This window comes from Gadus macrocephalus, chromosome 15 (genome assembly GCF_031168955.1).
Source record: "Gadus macrocephalus chromosome 15, ASM3116895v1".
NCBI classification, from domain to species: domain Eukaryota; kingdom Metazoa; phylum Chordata; class Actinopteri; order Gadiformes; family Gadidae; genus Gadus; species Gadus macrocephalus.
In genome coordinates this window covers 9,120,295-9,138,420 of record NC_082396.1, presented here as the reverse complement: position 1 = coordinate 9,138,420, position 18,126 = coordinate 9,120,295, and the positions used below count along the sequence as shown (strand labels likewise).

At 44.1% G+C, this 18,126-nt stretch overlaps 1 protein-coding gene across 1 annotated transcript in view; it reads right to left on the bottom strand.

Moving 5' to 3' along the window:
• The window catches only part of LOC132473650 (calcium-activated potassium channel subunit alpha-1a-like), a 106,327-nt gene that overhangs the window by 38,174 nt on the left and 50,027 nt on the right, over positions 1–18,126 (bottom strand). Inside the window, exons 8-17 of the mRNA XM_060073859.1 lie at positions 12,837–12,979; positions 12,547–12,652; positions 11,730–11,812; positions 11,564–11,633; positions 10,653–10,808; positions 9,902–10,011; positions 9,563–9,631; positions 8,614–8,625; positions 5,424–5,510; positions 5,224–5,300 (exon numbers count right to left, since the gene is read on the bottom strand). Coding sequence (XP_059929842.1) covers positions 5,224–5,300; positions 5,424–5,510; positions 8,614–8,625; positions 9,563–9,631; positions 9,902–10,011; positions 10,653–10,808; positions 11,564–11,633; positions 11,730–11,812; positions 12,547–12,652; positions 12,837–12,979 — 913 coding nt within the window. The remainder of the gene's footprint in view (positions 1–5,223; positions 5,301–5,423; positions 5,511–8,613; positions 8,626–9,562; positions 9,632–9,901; positions 10,012–10,652; positions 10,809–11,563; positions 11,634–11,729; positions 11,813–12,546; positions 12,653–12,836; positions 12,980–18,126) is intronic.

Sequence of the window (18,126 nt, the reverse complement as noted above, 5' to 3'; positions counted from 1 at the left end):
TACGTACACTACACAAGGACACACGCACACACAAACAAACACACAGACACACACACATCACATGGAACATGGAAACACACACACACACACACACACACACACACACACACACACACCACAACCATCGCATTGGAACATGGACACACGCACACACACGTTCACACACGCACACACACCATCGACGCGTAACGTCATGACACACACAGCATGTTTTTTGGGGGGCAAAGGGGGGTGGGGGTGGGGGTGGGGGTGGGCGGTGTAAACTTACAGGCACGTAAGGTGGTTGCGCAATCATGAACAGAGACAGAGGAAAGGGGGTAGGCCCGCTGCAGGCTGTCCGCGTTACTATGTACACTGCCTGACATGCACGAGCACTCGGTCGCTGAGAGGCCGCAATCAAAACAACATGCCAGTTTCATTCGCTTGCAGATGGACATCTTGGCTACGTGGTCGGATCAGGCGGAGGTGGTGGAGGAGGAGGAGGAGGAGGAGGAGGAGGAAGAGGTGGTGGTGGTGGTAGTGGGGGTGGGGGTGGGGGTGAGAGGAGAAGGAGGAGAAGCAGCAGGTTAATGGCATAGAGGAGAAAATAAGGGACATCCTGGAATCGGGGGGGGGGGGGGGGGGGGGGGGTAGAGACAGGTCATTTCAGCATTAAAAAAGGAGGAGTAAAGCCTGCGTCACCACCATCGTCCACCTGCCTGCCTGTCTGTCTGTCTGCCCGTCTGTGGCCACAGACGTGGTTCTCTTGTCAAGAAACCAGCGTGGTGTTCATAGCACATGGGGAACTGCCTCAATCCGTATAGATGGTTACTGTACATTTAATTTTAGTGGATGCTTTCAGCAATCATTCCTTGCTCATATGTGTATCATTATTAAGTGGCAGAACATGTACATATTTACTTATGATCGTATTATCCACTGATATGTGTGCATTTCTTTGGGTTGTTAACGCTGGATTCTATTGACAGAAAGAGATCCGTGTGCGACTGCAGCTCAATGCAACAGGATGTCAAGAGGTCAAACTATGGCAGAGGGGGAGACGGGGGTAAAAGGTTGGAGAGGGACAAGGGCGGGAAAGGAAGGGGAGAGATGGATAGCATTCAGAAGGCATGGGAGAGGGGCAGTGGGGGGGCAATGTCTTCAGCAGCAAACAGAATATTCAATACATCTTGTACATCCTTTATGTATCCGGTGGTTTAACGATGCGGATAACGTACCTGTGTCCCATCATGCAGCTGTGTTAGCAGACCTCTCCAATAGCATCCCACTACACTACTCGCTGTGGCCGAATCATGCTGGGATCGAACCTGCGGCTTCCACACACCCCTCCCCCCTTGGCAAGGGTGTGTGTGTGTGTGTGTGTGTGTGTGTGTGTGTGTGTGTGTGTGTGTGTGTGTGTGTGTGTGTGTGTGTGTGTGTGTGTGTGTGCGTGTTTGTTGACACACTTTTAGTCCTCAGGACTTTGTTTAGAGGGACTGAAATATATACAGTATATGTGTGTTTTTGTGTGTGTATGTGTGTGTGTGTGTGTGTGTGTGTGTGTGTGTGTGTGTGTGTGTGTGTGTGTGTGTGTGTGTGTGTGCGTGTGTGTGTGTATGCATTTGTTTGTGTGTTTGTTAGCCCTGGCCCCAGGGGGAGTGGGGGTGAAAGTCACAGAGGACAGTCTCTCCAGAGTGCTGGGACTCTAGGTACGACCACAGAGCCCCTGTTCCCATCCGACACACACACCTTCTCTCTCTGGCAGGGTGCAAGCGCACAATGTGCTATTTGACTACTCTTTTAGGACTATTCAATACTTTAAGAATACAATTTAAATTGTGTTCGCATTGTCTTTTTAAATGTCTACAACACGTCTCGGGGAAATGAAGGCTCGAACCCGGCGCCTCTCGGCTGGGAATCAAACACATGCCCCCTGTCCACCCACATACTTTACACAGAGACACAGCCACACATCGCTGGAGGGCAGCGTTGTGAGCGGTCAACTGCTGGGGTGTGTATGTTTAAAGAAAGTTTTATAAGGAGAGAATGGTGTGGGGGTCATAGAGTGGGAGTCATAAACGAACAAGGCCCCGGGAGGAAAACAGGGTTTGTTATTGTACGACGTGCAAAAAAAAACAACAGCCATGTTAGAATCTCAAGGAGCATGCAATGGAAGGTGCAGGTTTTTTTTTTTTGTTCTCCCTTTGCAAGGAAAAAGGAGGTGCAGACAGATGAGATGTTGAGTGAGTGTATTGGTGCTACTGGTACATGCTGAGATGTAGTCACGACACACAGGGGATGGGGGTGCTGACACACTCATGTTTACAACACGTATCCACGCACGTTTGAGGTGTTGACAAAGAACAGACACAGAGAGACACACACACAAACACACACACACACACACACACACACAAATACACACGCATATACATATACAAGTACACGCAAATACAATGATGGTAAACTTGTGTGGCCTCACAAACAACAAAACGATATGTACATTTCTGGGGGAAGGTCCATGATAGGACGTCCTTAAAGAGAAGGATTCAACATGAGAGAAGCCCTGATTGACAGTATGTGTAGGTCTTCTTTTATGGTGCGCTACCCTAATCCACCATCCTACAACATACTAAATCCGACCATAGGGGCACCATGTTGAATGTCCCAAAAATGAGCACGACAACTACTGTAAACCCTTCGGAAATCAACGGTTATCCTATTCAGCAAGAGTGCAAGGTGAAATGATTACTGCACACCACCAGTGTACATTCATCCTATCTTATACGTGTTGTAAAATGTAGAATCAACTTTGTACCTTGTTTCCTGAAAGACAAACTTTAGCACAGCGGAAATGCAGGGGCTATATAACAAACATCAACAATTGCTAAATAAGTAACAATATAAGTAGAAGTAATAGTGTTTTTTTCAAATGTAACATTACAGCACAAAAAATCCCACATACAAACAAACACACAGCTGTACATTTACATTCTTGCTGAATAGTCATAAGAGAACCTCCATGTGTCGACAGACTGACTCTGGCACGGTACCGCCATCTAGTGGCCATTCATGACTGTATACGACACTACTGAGAATATGGCTTGTAAAACTTTTGTGGAAAATATGGAGCTCTATAGACTGTCAGAATTGAAAGTCAGGGGAGATGGAGCCACAGTATTTTAATCACGCAAGCCACTGATGCTCTCTGGAAACCTAACAGGAGCAGAGAGAGGAACCAGAGTTTTGTAAACTGGGCCCGAAATCAGAAGGCAAGATGAACCAGATTGCTTTGATTACATTTTGGCGTGCTAGTTCCTTGGCAATATAAAAAAAAATCACTTTCCACTCTCTGTATACGCACGGCGACAGATCACATCCAACAGATTTAGGATTTAAATCTCACCGCTCCTTGTTTATCTACTCCGCAGTTTTAAGGCTTAGCTCAGCTGTCTCCCTGGAACTTGACTCAAAAGACCAAAATAAAAAAGGCTTGACTTTCCAGCCTTCTCCCCCCTCTCTTAACAGTCGCTCCTCTGCAAGGCTTAGGACTTAACAACAGGTAATAACACAACACGGCGAAGGGGATTGGGTTTCATACGCTGCTGCTATTACATGAGCTCGCCCTCAAATGGAGAGGAGGAACACTTGGGTTCATGCACTCCTCACTGGATGAAATCACTTTGTGTTTGTCGTTTCGAATCACGTCAACTGTCGGAGTCGCTGAAACTGCGGGTCGGATTTGTGCTGCTTTCGTTTTTTGTTTTGTTTTGGGGTTTGGTTGGTCTGGTCTGAGAACAGTGTAGGGATGAAACGCAGGGGTAAAGGGATGCAGAAGCTACACTGGTGCATGCAACACAGATACAGTAGAGTACTGTAGGCTAGAGAGCTAGAGAGCGAGAGAGAGACATAGAGACGGACAGACAGACACAGAGAGAGACAGAGAGAGAGAAAGAGAGAGAAACACTTGCACTGCACTCTGGGTAATTGGACACCTGCTTTCTTTTTACTCACAATAAATCACTACCAGTACAAGTGTTGTTTTCCAACGGCAGCAGGGGAGGAAATACATCAACAGTGTCAATGATCGTACACAGAGAAATGAACCAAAGAAATGAAAGAACAGGAAGGGATGGAAAATAAAAGAACAGAAAAAAGGAAAGGAAAGAAAGAAAACACAGGAAAAGAACAGGAGACAAAAAAATTGCAGGAAAGGATCAATCATCTACCTGGCAAGAATTGTATCCAAAATGAACACGTAAAAATACTAACATGAGAAATGACAGAATTAAAAAGGCAACTAATCAAGTGATTCCATCATCTAATGAATACACTATCATTATTGAAGTTGTATCTCCATGACATTATTATTTAATTAGTTTGACAAAGAATTGGTAGGTTTCAATAATAGCTTTTTTACATTGTTATTTTGGCTGATGACATTTCTTAGAATACACAGGAATATTCATAATGGACTAACATGATCTGACAAATGACTCCTCTATGTAGGTCAGGTAATATTCACAAAATGCATGCAGACCAAGGCTAAATATTGAAGACCATTGTACTAACATGGCTTGCATAGTGGCCATCATTTACTATTTAACCGAGGGAACACATTTTCAGTTAACCGTTTTAGGTTAATAAACTATTCATGAGGTCTAAAAAGCTCAAATCAATTAAGTGACTAACTGTGGTGGGGTGACATCTGTAAGAGAGAGAGCAGTTCTGTGTCTGATGGCTTTTAGATGTTAATGTTATATCCGTCAAGCCATCAAACTTTAAACTACTTTTCCATTGTCTTTTTTTGACTTATAAATTATTCTGACATGCTATGTTTATGGCTTTTATTTGTTATTTGTTGTTACTTTTTGGTTCTCTTTCTCAGAAGTATATTCAGATGAATGTATTAGAAAACACATTTAATAGGGTTATTTCACTTTTGAAATGGGCCAATCCAAAACAATTATTACAATTGAAATAAAAACATTACCAAACCTCAAAATATATCTCAAGGGGTTGGGAATACATACACAATCAACTGATATATACATATATAAATGTGTTAATTTGATGTTCACACCCAAATTAAACAAATCTGTTTCCTACCACGGTTAGTGGTATAAAATTGTATTCTAATCATGCAACCTAACATGAATGAGATACAAGTGAGAGGTGATGGGGAGGGGTACTAATGTAGTGATTAATACACTCTGTATTCAACATTAATAAAGGAATACTCACGTCGTTTGCAGCCACATTTTTTAATTCGTTTAGCGTCAGTGATGTCGTCATGGCAAGCTTTGCAGTAGAAAAATGCCCTGGATAAACAACAATCATTAGCTCTAAGTCTACCTCGTAGGTCTACTATTATTCATTTACATTGCGTCATTTGGCGGATGCATTTATCCAAAGTAACATAGGCATTTATTTTTTTCAGTTACCTCTTTACTTCTTTGGCATCGCTAGCAATAAAGAACCCCAGAGTTCCTTCCTGTAGTTTGACGTGGTTTCCTGGGTTGATGAGGATGCTGGGAAATCATAAAAATAAACAAAAACAACAAACACAAATTTGCTCATTATTGCCCTGGCCAGCCTCCAATTTACATTCGCACAGTGCTAATCAAGAGGAATGGTACACACACACACTTATAGGGAGTTCTGATTGGAGGACACTTCTGATGGTTTTGGAATGGATGGCTTAATTTGAGAAAAACATTTTTTGTAAAATCGATAGTATTGAAAATGTGGTGCTGTCTGCGGCTACTCAGAGAAAAGCTAACCGACTCTGACTTTTGGTCACTGACGCTCATCAATCCAACGAAATAAAAAGAACAGCACGGCTGTTCATTTTCAATTTGAATTCTCATGGTTGTGGTTGTCTTGGCATAACAGCAGTGAAGCATGGAGAGTGGATGAGGAAGAAGAGGAGGAGGATGATCGAAGAAGGGCAAAACATGGAGGAAGAGGAGGAGGAGGAAGAAGAGGGATTGGGGGCAAACAAAGCAGGGAGAAATAATTCAAGAGTATGGCGGTCGGATGAAGTGGTGTTTTAACGATCGATTCGTCGATATATATCGATTTGAACGGTCACTTAGACTAACCATGTTATGGGGTGTTGCAGTTGGCGGGGGTCACAGACAGGACTTTATCAGTGGTCGGAGGATATGAGAGTTGTCACTGTGACAGTTCTACTGATGGTGGAGAATGCAAGGGAATGCACAGCCCTCGACCTAGCGCCTGAGCATACACTGCATACTGGGGCGAACTATACTACAGTTTGTATCAGATTATATATATATATCTGATGGCGTGTCAAAAAAACATAAGCTATCAAAAGCCACTGAACGTCTGAACAGTATGTGAGGCGACCCCCAACCTACTTTATCCAATGAAACCAAATGTAAACAACAACAAAAAATATGGTGGAAGTGATGACTGCTCCGCGTTACATTTCTTTCACATTAAAAGCGGGATTGGTTGCTTACTTTCAACAAATCAAAACTGTTGCAACTGGCTGTATCATTCCCCATTAATTAGACTAATGACAAGATTCATGAGACACACAAACAAACATCATCAATGAAGTTAGTGTGAACTAGGGAGACTAGGACACACTGAAATCCACACATATGCTATCAGGTTACACTACCAAAGTCCAGAAGCCCATTAGAAAGAGAAGAGCATGGCAAGTTTTTTCGTTAAAGTATCTGATTCTACAACCTTCGTAATGCGTCCCATACAACTTAAATCTACTACTGGGGAATAATATACTTGTAAGCTGCTTTGGATAAAAGATGATGAGAGACTAAATGTAGTGTGGATGTTTTGCAGAGAAGCTGTGGTAGAGGTGGTTTTGCCCCACAATTGGCTGTCTTTCCGTTTTGTGGCAAATTATAATTTTGTTGTAAATACTGTGTTTTACTAGTACAGATAATTTGATTACGTTAGTATTTTTGGTTGGGCTTGTTTTTATTTCGACCTCTAATGTTGGTGTCTATATGTTAACATCCCCTTTCTTTTTAGGTTAAGGTAATGTTTAAGGAAAACTAAAAGCCTCTCTTCCTTTCCTCTGGGCTCCCAAAAAGCTTTTGTTAAGTAAGTACAACATTCCGGGAGCAATTGAATTAATGATCTGCAATGTAATATCTCAAAGAGGTAATTGTGCATTCATACATTATCTTTAACCGCTGGAAATTAATTCAATGGCTCCCAAAATCAAAAAACAAGACTTGTGCATTTCACTCTGCATGCCTTTCAAAGAAAACTAAACCAATTGTACAAGAAACATCACGAGGAGACAAAACATTGCTGCCCAAATCTGAGATTTCCCCTGTCTCTGCAATAAACGCAGTTGTTGTTTTAAACAGCGTTCCGTTCAAGTGGCCAAAAATAAAACCCACCACGTCTGAAAGTAAAAAACTCATAATTGGAGCAACAAAAAGGCAAGCGTGGAGCGGCTGCTGTGGCGTGCTCACAGCATGCGGTGACCCGGTACAGTGACCCGGTACAGAGACGCGCTGGTCAGACAGACAGACAGACAGACAGGAAGTGGAAGCGGCGAGAGGGAGAGAGGAACAGGTACGTGTATGCAGACGGTTGCAGTAACTTCTGTGCAGTTGGACTGTTTCTCAAACACCAAACTGACAGGAAGCGACCTCAAAGGGGGACATCTACTCCAGAGACGTGTGATGGGCGGTGGTGGGGGGGATAGATAATGCATTCTTGCACTTGAACGTGCACTTGCAGACACACATACGCACAAGCACACGCACACGCACACACACACACACACACACACACACACACACACACACACACACACACACACTCACACTCACACTCACACTCACGAATGACGTAGAAAGGTGATTAGATGCAGGGACGAAATGTGCTACACGTAAAGATGTACATGAATATAGATGGAGGCATTTTTGTAAAGATAAATGTGGCCACGGTTGTTGGGTTTCATTTTGGATAAATATTGAACTATCATAAGTTTGTCCTCATCCCTTTTCTGAGGACAAACGGGAGGCATGGTGGTAACATTAGTTTGTATCACCCAATCAAAAAGGCATGCCGATGTTATGCATGGCAGACGTTACGTCCAATTATCTGATCTGTAGTCACCCAGATTACATTATTTGTTTAGTTTTTTAGTGACAACAGAAAAGAACCATAAAGACGAGAAATAATGAGGGAAACAAGGAGAGGAGAACTTAAAGCCACGTGAGACATAGAGATTACCGAAATAAAAAAAAAGACGGATAGAGAACAAAAGTAAAAATTCAGTTTGCAGTGGGAGGGAGATAATATGGCGGGGGTGTGGGAGTGGACCTCTGTACATCGACAACAGGGAGACGAACAAACTGCACTTCTACAAAGCAACGTTCACTATTCTCTCTCTGCCTGCAAAGAAGTTAGTGCTTTGCTTTTCGCACAACGGGACACCATGAAGAAGTTAGCAAACACAATCAGACTCCTGTTCATATAGATAGAATGGAAGGAGGGGTGTGGGGGGGGGGGGGGGTGGGGGGAGGGGACCAGGGCTGGGGATTCCCAAAGCCAGAAGCCTTAAAGTGATGAAGAAGGGGTTCAGAGGTTTGGTAGTGACATAGAGGGTAGAGGGCATACCGCTTTCGGCTTCTGCAAATGACAAGACACAAGAATCTCAAATGAAACACAAGTCATTGACACAGAACAAGAGAATATCATGCACGGTCATTGATATTCTCTCCTTGTGTAATGTGGTGTGTGTAGCTTCTGCTGAGCTAATGTGATATTGAGTTGTGTTGTGCAGTTCCATACACCTTGAAATGTAATGATCGCCATAGAGTTCTGGCTACCTTCGTCAATTAGACAAAGTTAATGGCACAGAGAATAGTGGCACTATATGTTACGGAAAAGAAAAAGATACAGCGAAGAAGATAAAAGACTAATGCTAATGTACAAGTTAATAACATGTATGTGTATGTTTATATTTCATATATTCTATTTTCAGTGTATTACACTGGATTCAAAAGAGCTGATTTGGCCAAGTGTGAAAATGTACTGTGGTGGGATATTTAAGGAAGCAAAAACAAATAAAACATACGAGTGCCATAAGCCTATATCAACTACGCCTGAATGGATGTGTCAATACATAATGAGTGAAATATACAAGCAACAGGTATAGAATGGACACGTGTGACTTTAAATAATCCTTGTTGAACAGGTTATTTATCATGAAAATCATGTTATTGTTAGTGTTTGTCACGGATTATGGATGATGTTAGAGTTACAATGCTTCATGTTGTTGTCACCCTACACATAAAGTTGTCTTTGTATCCTTTGGCCCAATTGTTTTGGGTTAAGTCACTTTTGGTTGAGGATGGCATATTAACACTGAATTAGTGCCTTAGTAAAACCAAACTCAAACCAAATCGAGACAATAACTTTAAACATACGGGTAAAACCAAAGACTGTGCACTACAAGGGAAAACACTGATAAGGGTTTTGGCAAAAAAGTAAAGGGAAGGAGACAAAATGAATGAAATAATATAACCATAGTAAGACATTCATAATCATGGTCCAGCAAACGAACCTGCTCTCTCTCTGCTCCGACTTGTATTCGATGGCAATTAGCAACAGCTTCAGCTTCACATAACAAAGTCTGCAAGAGAAACACAGAGAGGAAGTCATCGGATTAGTGAAGTGTATAACACAAATTCAGACAAAACTCACTTTTTACAGATCCCTATCAACACCTTGCAGGCACAACTACTTGCATTTTGCTCAAGGATGCCTAGACTACAGACTGTGCATATCGGAGTTTGAACCCAAAACCTTACGATCAATCGGGTACTTCGACGCAGACACGCTGGGCCCTCACAGCCGAACGACAGGCGACCTTTCACCTCAACACAAACGGAGGGGTACTTACTCACAGACTGTAGGGAAGGACAAGCCCACGAAGGCATTGGACAGATACTCGGTGTACATCTCATTGGCGACTCCTTCCAGGTAATACTTCTGCCATGTGTCTTCTTCAATCTGGAGCCAGAAAGGATCATATGTGAGAGTGAACATGCAACCTGAGGACTTCAAACACCGGAGTCTTGAGGGAGGTGGGGGGGGTCGCGGTGGGGGGGGAGAGTGTGGATCAATGCGGCCAGCAGATGTTTGGCCCCGCCACCAGTGGCCCTGGTCCTTATAAAGAGATTCATCCTCTTGAGGACATGAGAACCTGTTCTCCTATACAAGATACACCTCTTATCACCAGGGAAGCATCAGGGAGCACTGAGCAGAATTCAATGTCTGAGAAATGTCTGATTTGATGCGCCATTTTCTTTATTTGTTTTTTATAGAGTGACAGATGGACAGATAGAAAAAAAACGCTTGGAAAGACTCGTTCGGCTCCAGCGGAACAGAGCTGTCAAAGTTTTGCATTATATGTACCACTTGTCCCATGATAAAGCCTTTCCATCTGACTGAAACCAGACTAGATCAAAAAACAGATTTACCAAGTGCCTGTATGAAGCATGAAAAAAGTGCTCTGAGAACAAAAAAATGAATATATATATACATGACTACCATATGTAAATAAATCGACTCCTGTAACAAGAACTTCGCCCCTGATCGTATCTATATATCGAACATACGGTGTACAGTGGGAGCGGGAATTTGTGGTATACCTCGATGAAGGACCTCATAGAGAAGAGGTTGGCTAGCATGGTAGACAGGCCTTGGGCCAGACAACTCTGGGCTATGAAGCCTGCCTTCAGCTCAGCCAGACATATGGCATCATCACCCTCTCTCCAGTTCCAACTGGGGATGTTCAACAGATGGGCCTGCGCACGGAGACAGGAGACGGACAGAGGAGAGAGAAACCAGCAACAGCATCATGGTGGAAAGTTAATAAACGACCAACAGAAACAGGCCCCGGATCATTTTCGAACATGATGTCTAAATATCTGCTCTGATAATCGGATGTTAACTGTTGTTATGCAAACTAACAGGAAACACATTCCTTAGAACAATGCTGCAACAGAATATAAAATAAAAAAGTTTCAATTTGAATAAGCAAACTTTGACATTATACTAAACATAACGTATAAGTGAGCTTTGGACTCACAGTAAGCTTTGGTGCTCTCTATAAATAATCGATTCATGGTATGGATAATGTATATAAAGAAGTTACTATGGTTACAGATTTAATGAAGGCGATACTGAAAGTTTGAAAGTGTTATGCTAATGCTAATGAGACACAATATCCAGAAGGTATAATGTGTTACATTGACAGAGCGAATCTGCAGCACAAAATCACAATATTGGAGAGAAGCGTCTATAGGGCCGTCTTCCTCCCCAGACTAGGAAGTTCAGACGGGCTGCCAGGTTCAGGACACTGACCGAACACAAGCTCAATCTGCAAACTCACTGCTGTCCCTAAATCCTACACACTACACTTTTAAAGCCATGTTACAAAATGAAAAACAAAACTGCTTTGCATACAAGTAAATAAGTGCAAAATAACCGTATCTATCATAGCAAGGATGTTTGACCAAAGCGTTTATATATGAACATAGAAATCAATGATCAAATGTACCTTGTTATGGTATTGCAACATTTGTGTGATTATTCTGATTCTGGGATGATAGTTCTTGATCGAAATGACCCTGTAGATTGAGAGAAACATTGAGGAGGTTAGCAAAAAAAGTGATTTTTGTTGGCAGATCCTAGTCTGTTTTTGTTCAATTCAGTGGATGTCATACCTCATTATGTTCGATGCATCCTCTGCATCTGGATCTGCACAGTATTTATTGGCTAGAATTAAGCAGGCATCTGCAGACTCGATCTAGCCCAGAGAGCAAGAATAAACGGAGACAGACGCAGAATGCGAAACACACATTTACAACTCTGACAGTTCATTGATTTCAACATCTTGACATACATCATGGACATTTGCTATTGGCTTAGTTCTAAATCAAAACACATCATTTTGAGTTGGAACATTATGCATTTAATGCGAGTATAGCAAACTATCGATCTGACAATATATCATAACAACGACGATTAAGTAAACATCACAGCTGTCATGTTGTTTCGGTTGTCTTGGCCGTTACCGTTCTGATTTACTACTACTATTGTGGTCCTGGTTCAACAGGACAAGCAAGTCATTAACACTGCCGGGGTTGCCTATAGGTACACTGCAGACTTTGGAGATCGAACCCAGTACGTTTCGGCCGGGTGCCGGACACCATTAATCACTAGACTAAATCGGCCTCCACAACACTGTTACTATTCTTATTATTAAAAGCATGATTTGTATTTATAGGTCAGCTATCTCACATACAGCCCAAAACAGTATAGGAGGGATTCAAAAGTGGAATCCATCAAATAAGTTCAAGCACGCCATCTTGGTAGTTCTTGACCAAACATTGCAGAAAAGCAAAGCGATCAGTTGTTATTATTCTAATTCTAACGGTAAAAAGGTACCAAGATGGTGGCTGGGAATGTGCGTGACATCACATGAAACCCTCCTATACATGCAGACCCTGGGATGTGTGTCTCAGATGTCTCTGAAGGTACCTTCACTCTTGCTAGATCATGAGGGTTGAGAACAGATCCCTGGTAGAACTCCACTTGGGTAAAGTGGCGTTTGAACAAGGCTTCCAGCTCAAGATTAGGGGAAATACTGTCACACAAGAGAGACAAGAAGCGGTCAGACGGTGAACAGGGGCACGGCTATGTATGTTCATATCCAGTTACACCACAGTACATGCACTCTGAATCTTGTATTTTTGAATTGTTGCGTTAGAGGTCGTAAATATGTTTGGACGGCTTGGGGGGGGGGGGGGGGGAGAGATTTGTGCACTTACTTATGGAGAAAAACAATTTCTACATTGACATCATCCCTGTCCTTGTGTAGGAAGTCTTTGAGGAAGTTGGAGACACTTTCGAGAGTAATATGACCACAGACCACAATATGCCTGCGAGAGGGAGGAAGAGGAGGATAATTCATCTACGGCTGTCAACATCAATCACACCAGAGTCTGGCGTGTGGCTTGAAGAAAATCACTCAGGGCACCCTAAAATCCAACTCACAGAAATAGCCTGAGAGAAACCTATTGACATGTCAAGGAAATGTCTTTACAAAGCAAATAAGTCATTTGGATATATCTTTTTTTCCCTTGCCTGTAAAAATAATTCCCCCTTCGATGTTATGAATGTGGTTATTCCGCACGACAAACGCAATCAAACACTCAGCTCAGAACCACTTTAGAAAACCTAAGATATAATCATAAAACCCGCAGTGGTCGGATTCCTATCCGTTCTCAATATAAAAATTGTCCCCCCGGCCAAGACACGGCCCACTCTTTTCGGAACGCTGAATGAATGTTGACAAAAGCATGTACATCAATATTCCCCCTGCCTTCAAACGGGACCTTACTGAAAGCTTCCAATGTGACTTTGGAGGCTTGCGGTTGACGTGGATTTGAAAAAAAGACTTCTGAGCCAATGACAGGTCCCTGGCCCGAGAGAGAGAGAGAGAGAGAGAGAGAGAGAGAGAGAGAGAGAGAGAGAGAGAGAGAGAGAGAGAGAGAGAGAGAGAGAGAGAGAGAGAGAGAGAGAGAGAGAGAGAGAGACGAATGAAGCACGAGGGGATGAATACACCGAGGAGATGATAATAAGAGGTTCGATTGGACCGAGGTTTGGCGGGGGGACGGGGACGGGGACGTTTTGTGTACTTTCTATCCCAGTTTGTCCTCTAGCTGCTCTAGGAACAGGTCCAAGGTCCTGCAGATAGCATCCATCACTTGATAGCTCAATAGTTTCCTCAGCTGAAGAAAGCCATTTGGGACGGATGGTCTGCTCCAGCCTCGAGTCTTTCCAACAGAAAGGGTTTCTCTAAATATCTCTTTGTCCCTAACACAGGGGGGAGATTTGTGTCGGATCTCTATTTGCATCAGACGACATGATCTGGGGAAAACATAATAAATGGGACCACTTGGAAAAAGTAGCATAGAATGTAGGATATAGCATTTAAATCATGCTAATCCAATGGATTTAGAGCATTTTTCACGCACCATTTGTTCTGTCGAAAGCTTAACGTCCCCTGCAGAGTAATAACGGCCAGATGAACTCAACATGCCCAGCACTGTTTAGCCCCAGCACTGACTGGAGATCTGTGTGGACATGCAGATGGCTGCATTATTCTCCCCTTGGAAGAGAGTTTTCAGGCAATCCTTAAATAATGATAACGATCATTCTCTCCACTGCCGTGCCAATGCGCTCCTTTCTTACCACTTTGAGTCCCTTCGTTTTACCAGGGACTTGGGAAACTCTGGCTGAGTCTCTCCTCCAAGCCCATGAGGTCATGACGGTGGATCACTCATTAACTCCGTAGCCATTGGGCAATTCTTACTCTGATAGATCTCTCGCAGTCGCCAAAAAGCCCAAGCTCTTATAAACACAGAGAAACTCGTCAAATTTTACAAGGGACATTACTGTATCCTGAAACCATATGGTCCGCAGTAAAACGCTTTGGATTGGATTTATCGACGGACGACATGACAGACCAAGCAAAGCACCACCCGTAAGAACCTCTTCCATCACCCCATCATCCGCCACAGAGACTGGGGTCGCTGCATCACAGAAAGTGTGGTCCCAAGGATGTCTCGCCAGGACTTCACGACGCAAGACTTAAAGGGGGAAAGTCTGCAACAGATGGAGGCCACCTCGGTGCATCAAGAGACGCTAATGAGGAGCTTCAAGCGGGACGTCTTGGCCCTGGAAGCAGCGAGGAGACAGAGAGTACGTGGTGGTGGTGGAAGTGGTGGTGGTAGCGGCTGATGAGCTGACATGTCTGTTGAGGAGCCAGGAGAGCCCCTGGGCAGAGAGGCTCCTCTCGTTTTCCAATGGATTGAACGCTATTGTTCATGTTTTCCTACTCGCCGCTCCCCCTCGAAGAATAAAGTTAATGCAGATTTTCTTATTTTCGTCTGCACGTGTGGCATATAGCGTGTGAGGCCCCTGGGGTCAGCCTTTGGTGGGCGGACCTCGGAGTCGGCCACGCAAAGCCCCCCGCAAAAGTTGACCCCGATACCAGACACACACACACACACACACACACACACACACACACACACACACACACACACACACACACACACACACACACACATAGCGCTTAACTCGGACATGACTGGGACACCCAAGTGGACGACTCATCTGTGGAAGACTTTCCTTTCCACCTCATTTATGATGCTATGATTCATATTTATTATGAATTAAGAGACTGTAAGGCTTTCATTTTGTATCTGTAAATCTTCAGGCGGAAAATACAGTTCAGGGAGTCTGCGTCAATAACATTTAATTGTGGTTGCGGCTGAGTGTATGATTATATCGCTGCGTGCGGAAAAGTAGAGTCCTCAATAGGATGGGGCCATGATGGAAACCATTGGCAGGATCAATGGTTGGATACGACTCACACTGGAGATACAGTTAAATCCATTCCCCAGCAATTGCTTTCCAAGTTGTTTGAAAAAAAACATTTTCTTTATGGTAAAGCATAACCTTTAAATCAAACACACATCTAAAAACAAATCTACGGGGGGAAGATAAGATCAGACTACTACAGGATAAAGTAAACAACAAATACAAACAGACATTTCAATCACATGCATCAAACATCACAACGGATCATCACAGCAAGACATGCACCAACGCACAAAAAAAAGCATGCAGTACGGAAACAGCAAACACCCATGATGTAATCAGAGAACACATCAGAACGACGGCTCAAACACCAGCCACACACAGTCACCCACAAAGCACTGCTGTAGTCCTCGTGTTCCTGCTTCCTCCATCTTGTAAAAAAATTGTGTATCCTGATTAAGTTTAAGTGTTTGTGTGCACTTGGGGCAAATAACTGTTGATAGATATGAAAGGGGTGTCTCGGTGGAAAGTTAACATAATGAAACTAAAGTAAACTTTATGTAACTGGCGACCCTGTTACAGAACAGTCCCTTTGAAACACAAACACGTCCCCTGAACTTGTCATTTATGTCATTTTGTGTCATTATCAACTATTTTGCAGGTCAACTATTTTGCAGATCAGCGGCAATAATCATAACTCTTACAGAATTGTGTTTTCTTGCCGAAAGATCATCCTGACGACCTCTGTTCGTCGTCTCGATAGCTTAACAACCATACGCGCTCTCCACGCTTCAAACTGCTAGCACTTACAGTAGAGTACGGCGGGGGGGCAAATCCAGGGGTATTTGTCAGGGTTCAACCAGCGTTGAATCCAGTTTGCCGTGCCAGCCCCCTTTTGTCTCAGTGGGGACCTAATGGAAACCGCGGAGCCGTAATGGAAACCACAGAGCCCTAAGTAGGGAGGGCGCCACCCGAGCAAAACGCTTGTCGTTACGCTATCAGGGCCATGCGGTCGGGGAGCGCTGTCACGGGCTGTGAAGGGTGTACGCCACGCTGCACCGGGCGCTGTACACAACACGAGCATGAAAGCACGTTTCGGATCCAATGTGGATCCAATATGGATCCAACACAACTCCCTTCACTTCCCGCTGACCCTCAAGGCCCATTTCACATGGCGACGCCGCGGCGCTGCGCACTCCTTTTCATTTGGAAACCCGCTCAGGATGTCTCATGACCTCATTGTTTGTGAGTAACAGTAATCAGTCAAATATTTGTAATCTCTTAATCTCGTTTGCTTGACATGTGTGTGTGTGTGTGTGTGTGTGTGTGTGTTCTATGTGTGTGGGTGCGTGTGTGTGTGTGTGTGTGTGTGTGTGTGGGGAGAGGGGCTGACAAGTTTGGCACTTACCGGCGATGATGCGCCGAACCTCCCCCCCCCCCCCCCCCCCCCCCCCGGGCAAATATAAACCCACATGACACGCGCGTCAGGGTCTGTACGTCTCCGCGCCAAGCACTTACACATTTAACTGATTACTGGAGCCTTGTGCCACTCTAAAGCCTTTGTGTTCAGCAGGGAGACGCTGATTGCTACCATATGTCCCGTACAGTAAAGCCGAGAGGGGGGCAAGGGGGGAGGGAAGGGGGGGGCCGGGGGGAGGTCGGATGAAAGAAAATAGTAAGAGAAGAGAAGTGTGTGAGAAAAAGTGCTCCTCGGTTTTGACAAGGCCCTCTCTCAAACACCCGGTCTGTGTGTCGGAGACGGAGTCTCCGTCCAAACATAACATGTCATCTGTCTCGTCTGGGTGACAGTCAGACCCCATCAAACACAGGCTCATCTGCCGTGTGGAGACAGAGACAGCTGGGGGGAGGGGGAGGGGGAGGGAGGGAGGGAGGGAGGGAGGGAGGGGAGGGGAGGGAGGGGGAGGGAGGGAGAGAGAGAGAGAGAGAGAGAGAGAGAGAGGAGAGAGAGAGAGAGAGAGAGGAGAGAGAGAGAGAGAGAGAGAGAGAGAGAGAGAGAGAGAGTTACAGATACAGAGAGAGAAACCGAGAGAGAGAGAAGGATAATAAGGAAGAAAAGGGGGGAAATATACCCAGAAAAAGTCCTACTCTGTGCTACGATGGACGTGACGTGGCAGGACATGTCTGTGTGTGCCGGGAGCCTAAAGGTTTGAGCCGCAACGTGGAAAAGGCCCGCTTGTTGTACAACATTTTGTACGGACAAAACTTTTCAAACAGTAAAAAAGAAAAGTGACAACCCCACCAACGAAACACTTACAAGGCATTCGTTGCATAAGAAAACGCTTTTTTGTGTGAGAGGCTTCACACACACACACACACACACACACACACACACACACACACACACACACACACACACACACAGTATAATATTCATATATATATATATATATATATATATATATATATATATATATAAAAGCTGCTAAAAAAAGCCTCTCTCGGGACAACCATCTAGCACCACAAAAAGACCAGTCGGGCATCAAGAAGCAAGCAGGCAAAGCAAGCATAGAGCGTTTGACAGCCTCCAATGGGAGCGAGGCATCCAGCATTCAGGGTATGATGGGGAGCTGACTGAAGATCAGGGCCAGATTCATGTCGAGCACTGATGATGCAAGCGGTCGAGGCCATGTCACACGGTGATGATGCAATGGGTTAGCAGTGACAGTACAGAGGCGAAGGGGTATCGTATTTATTATTTTTTTTCAGGAG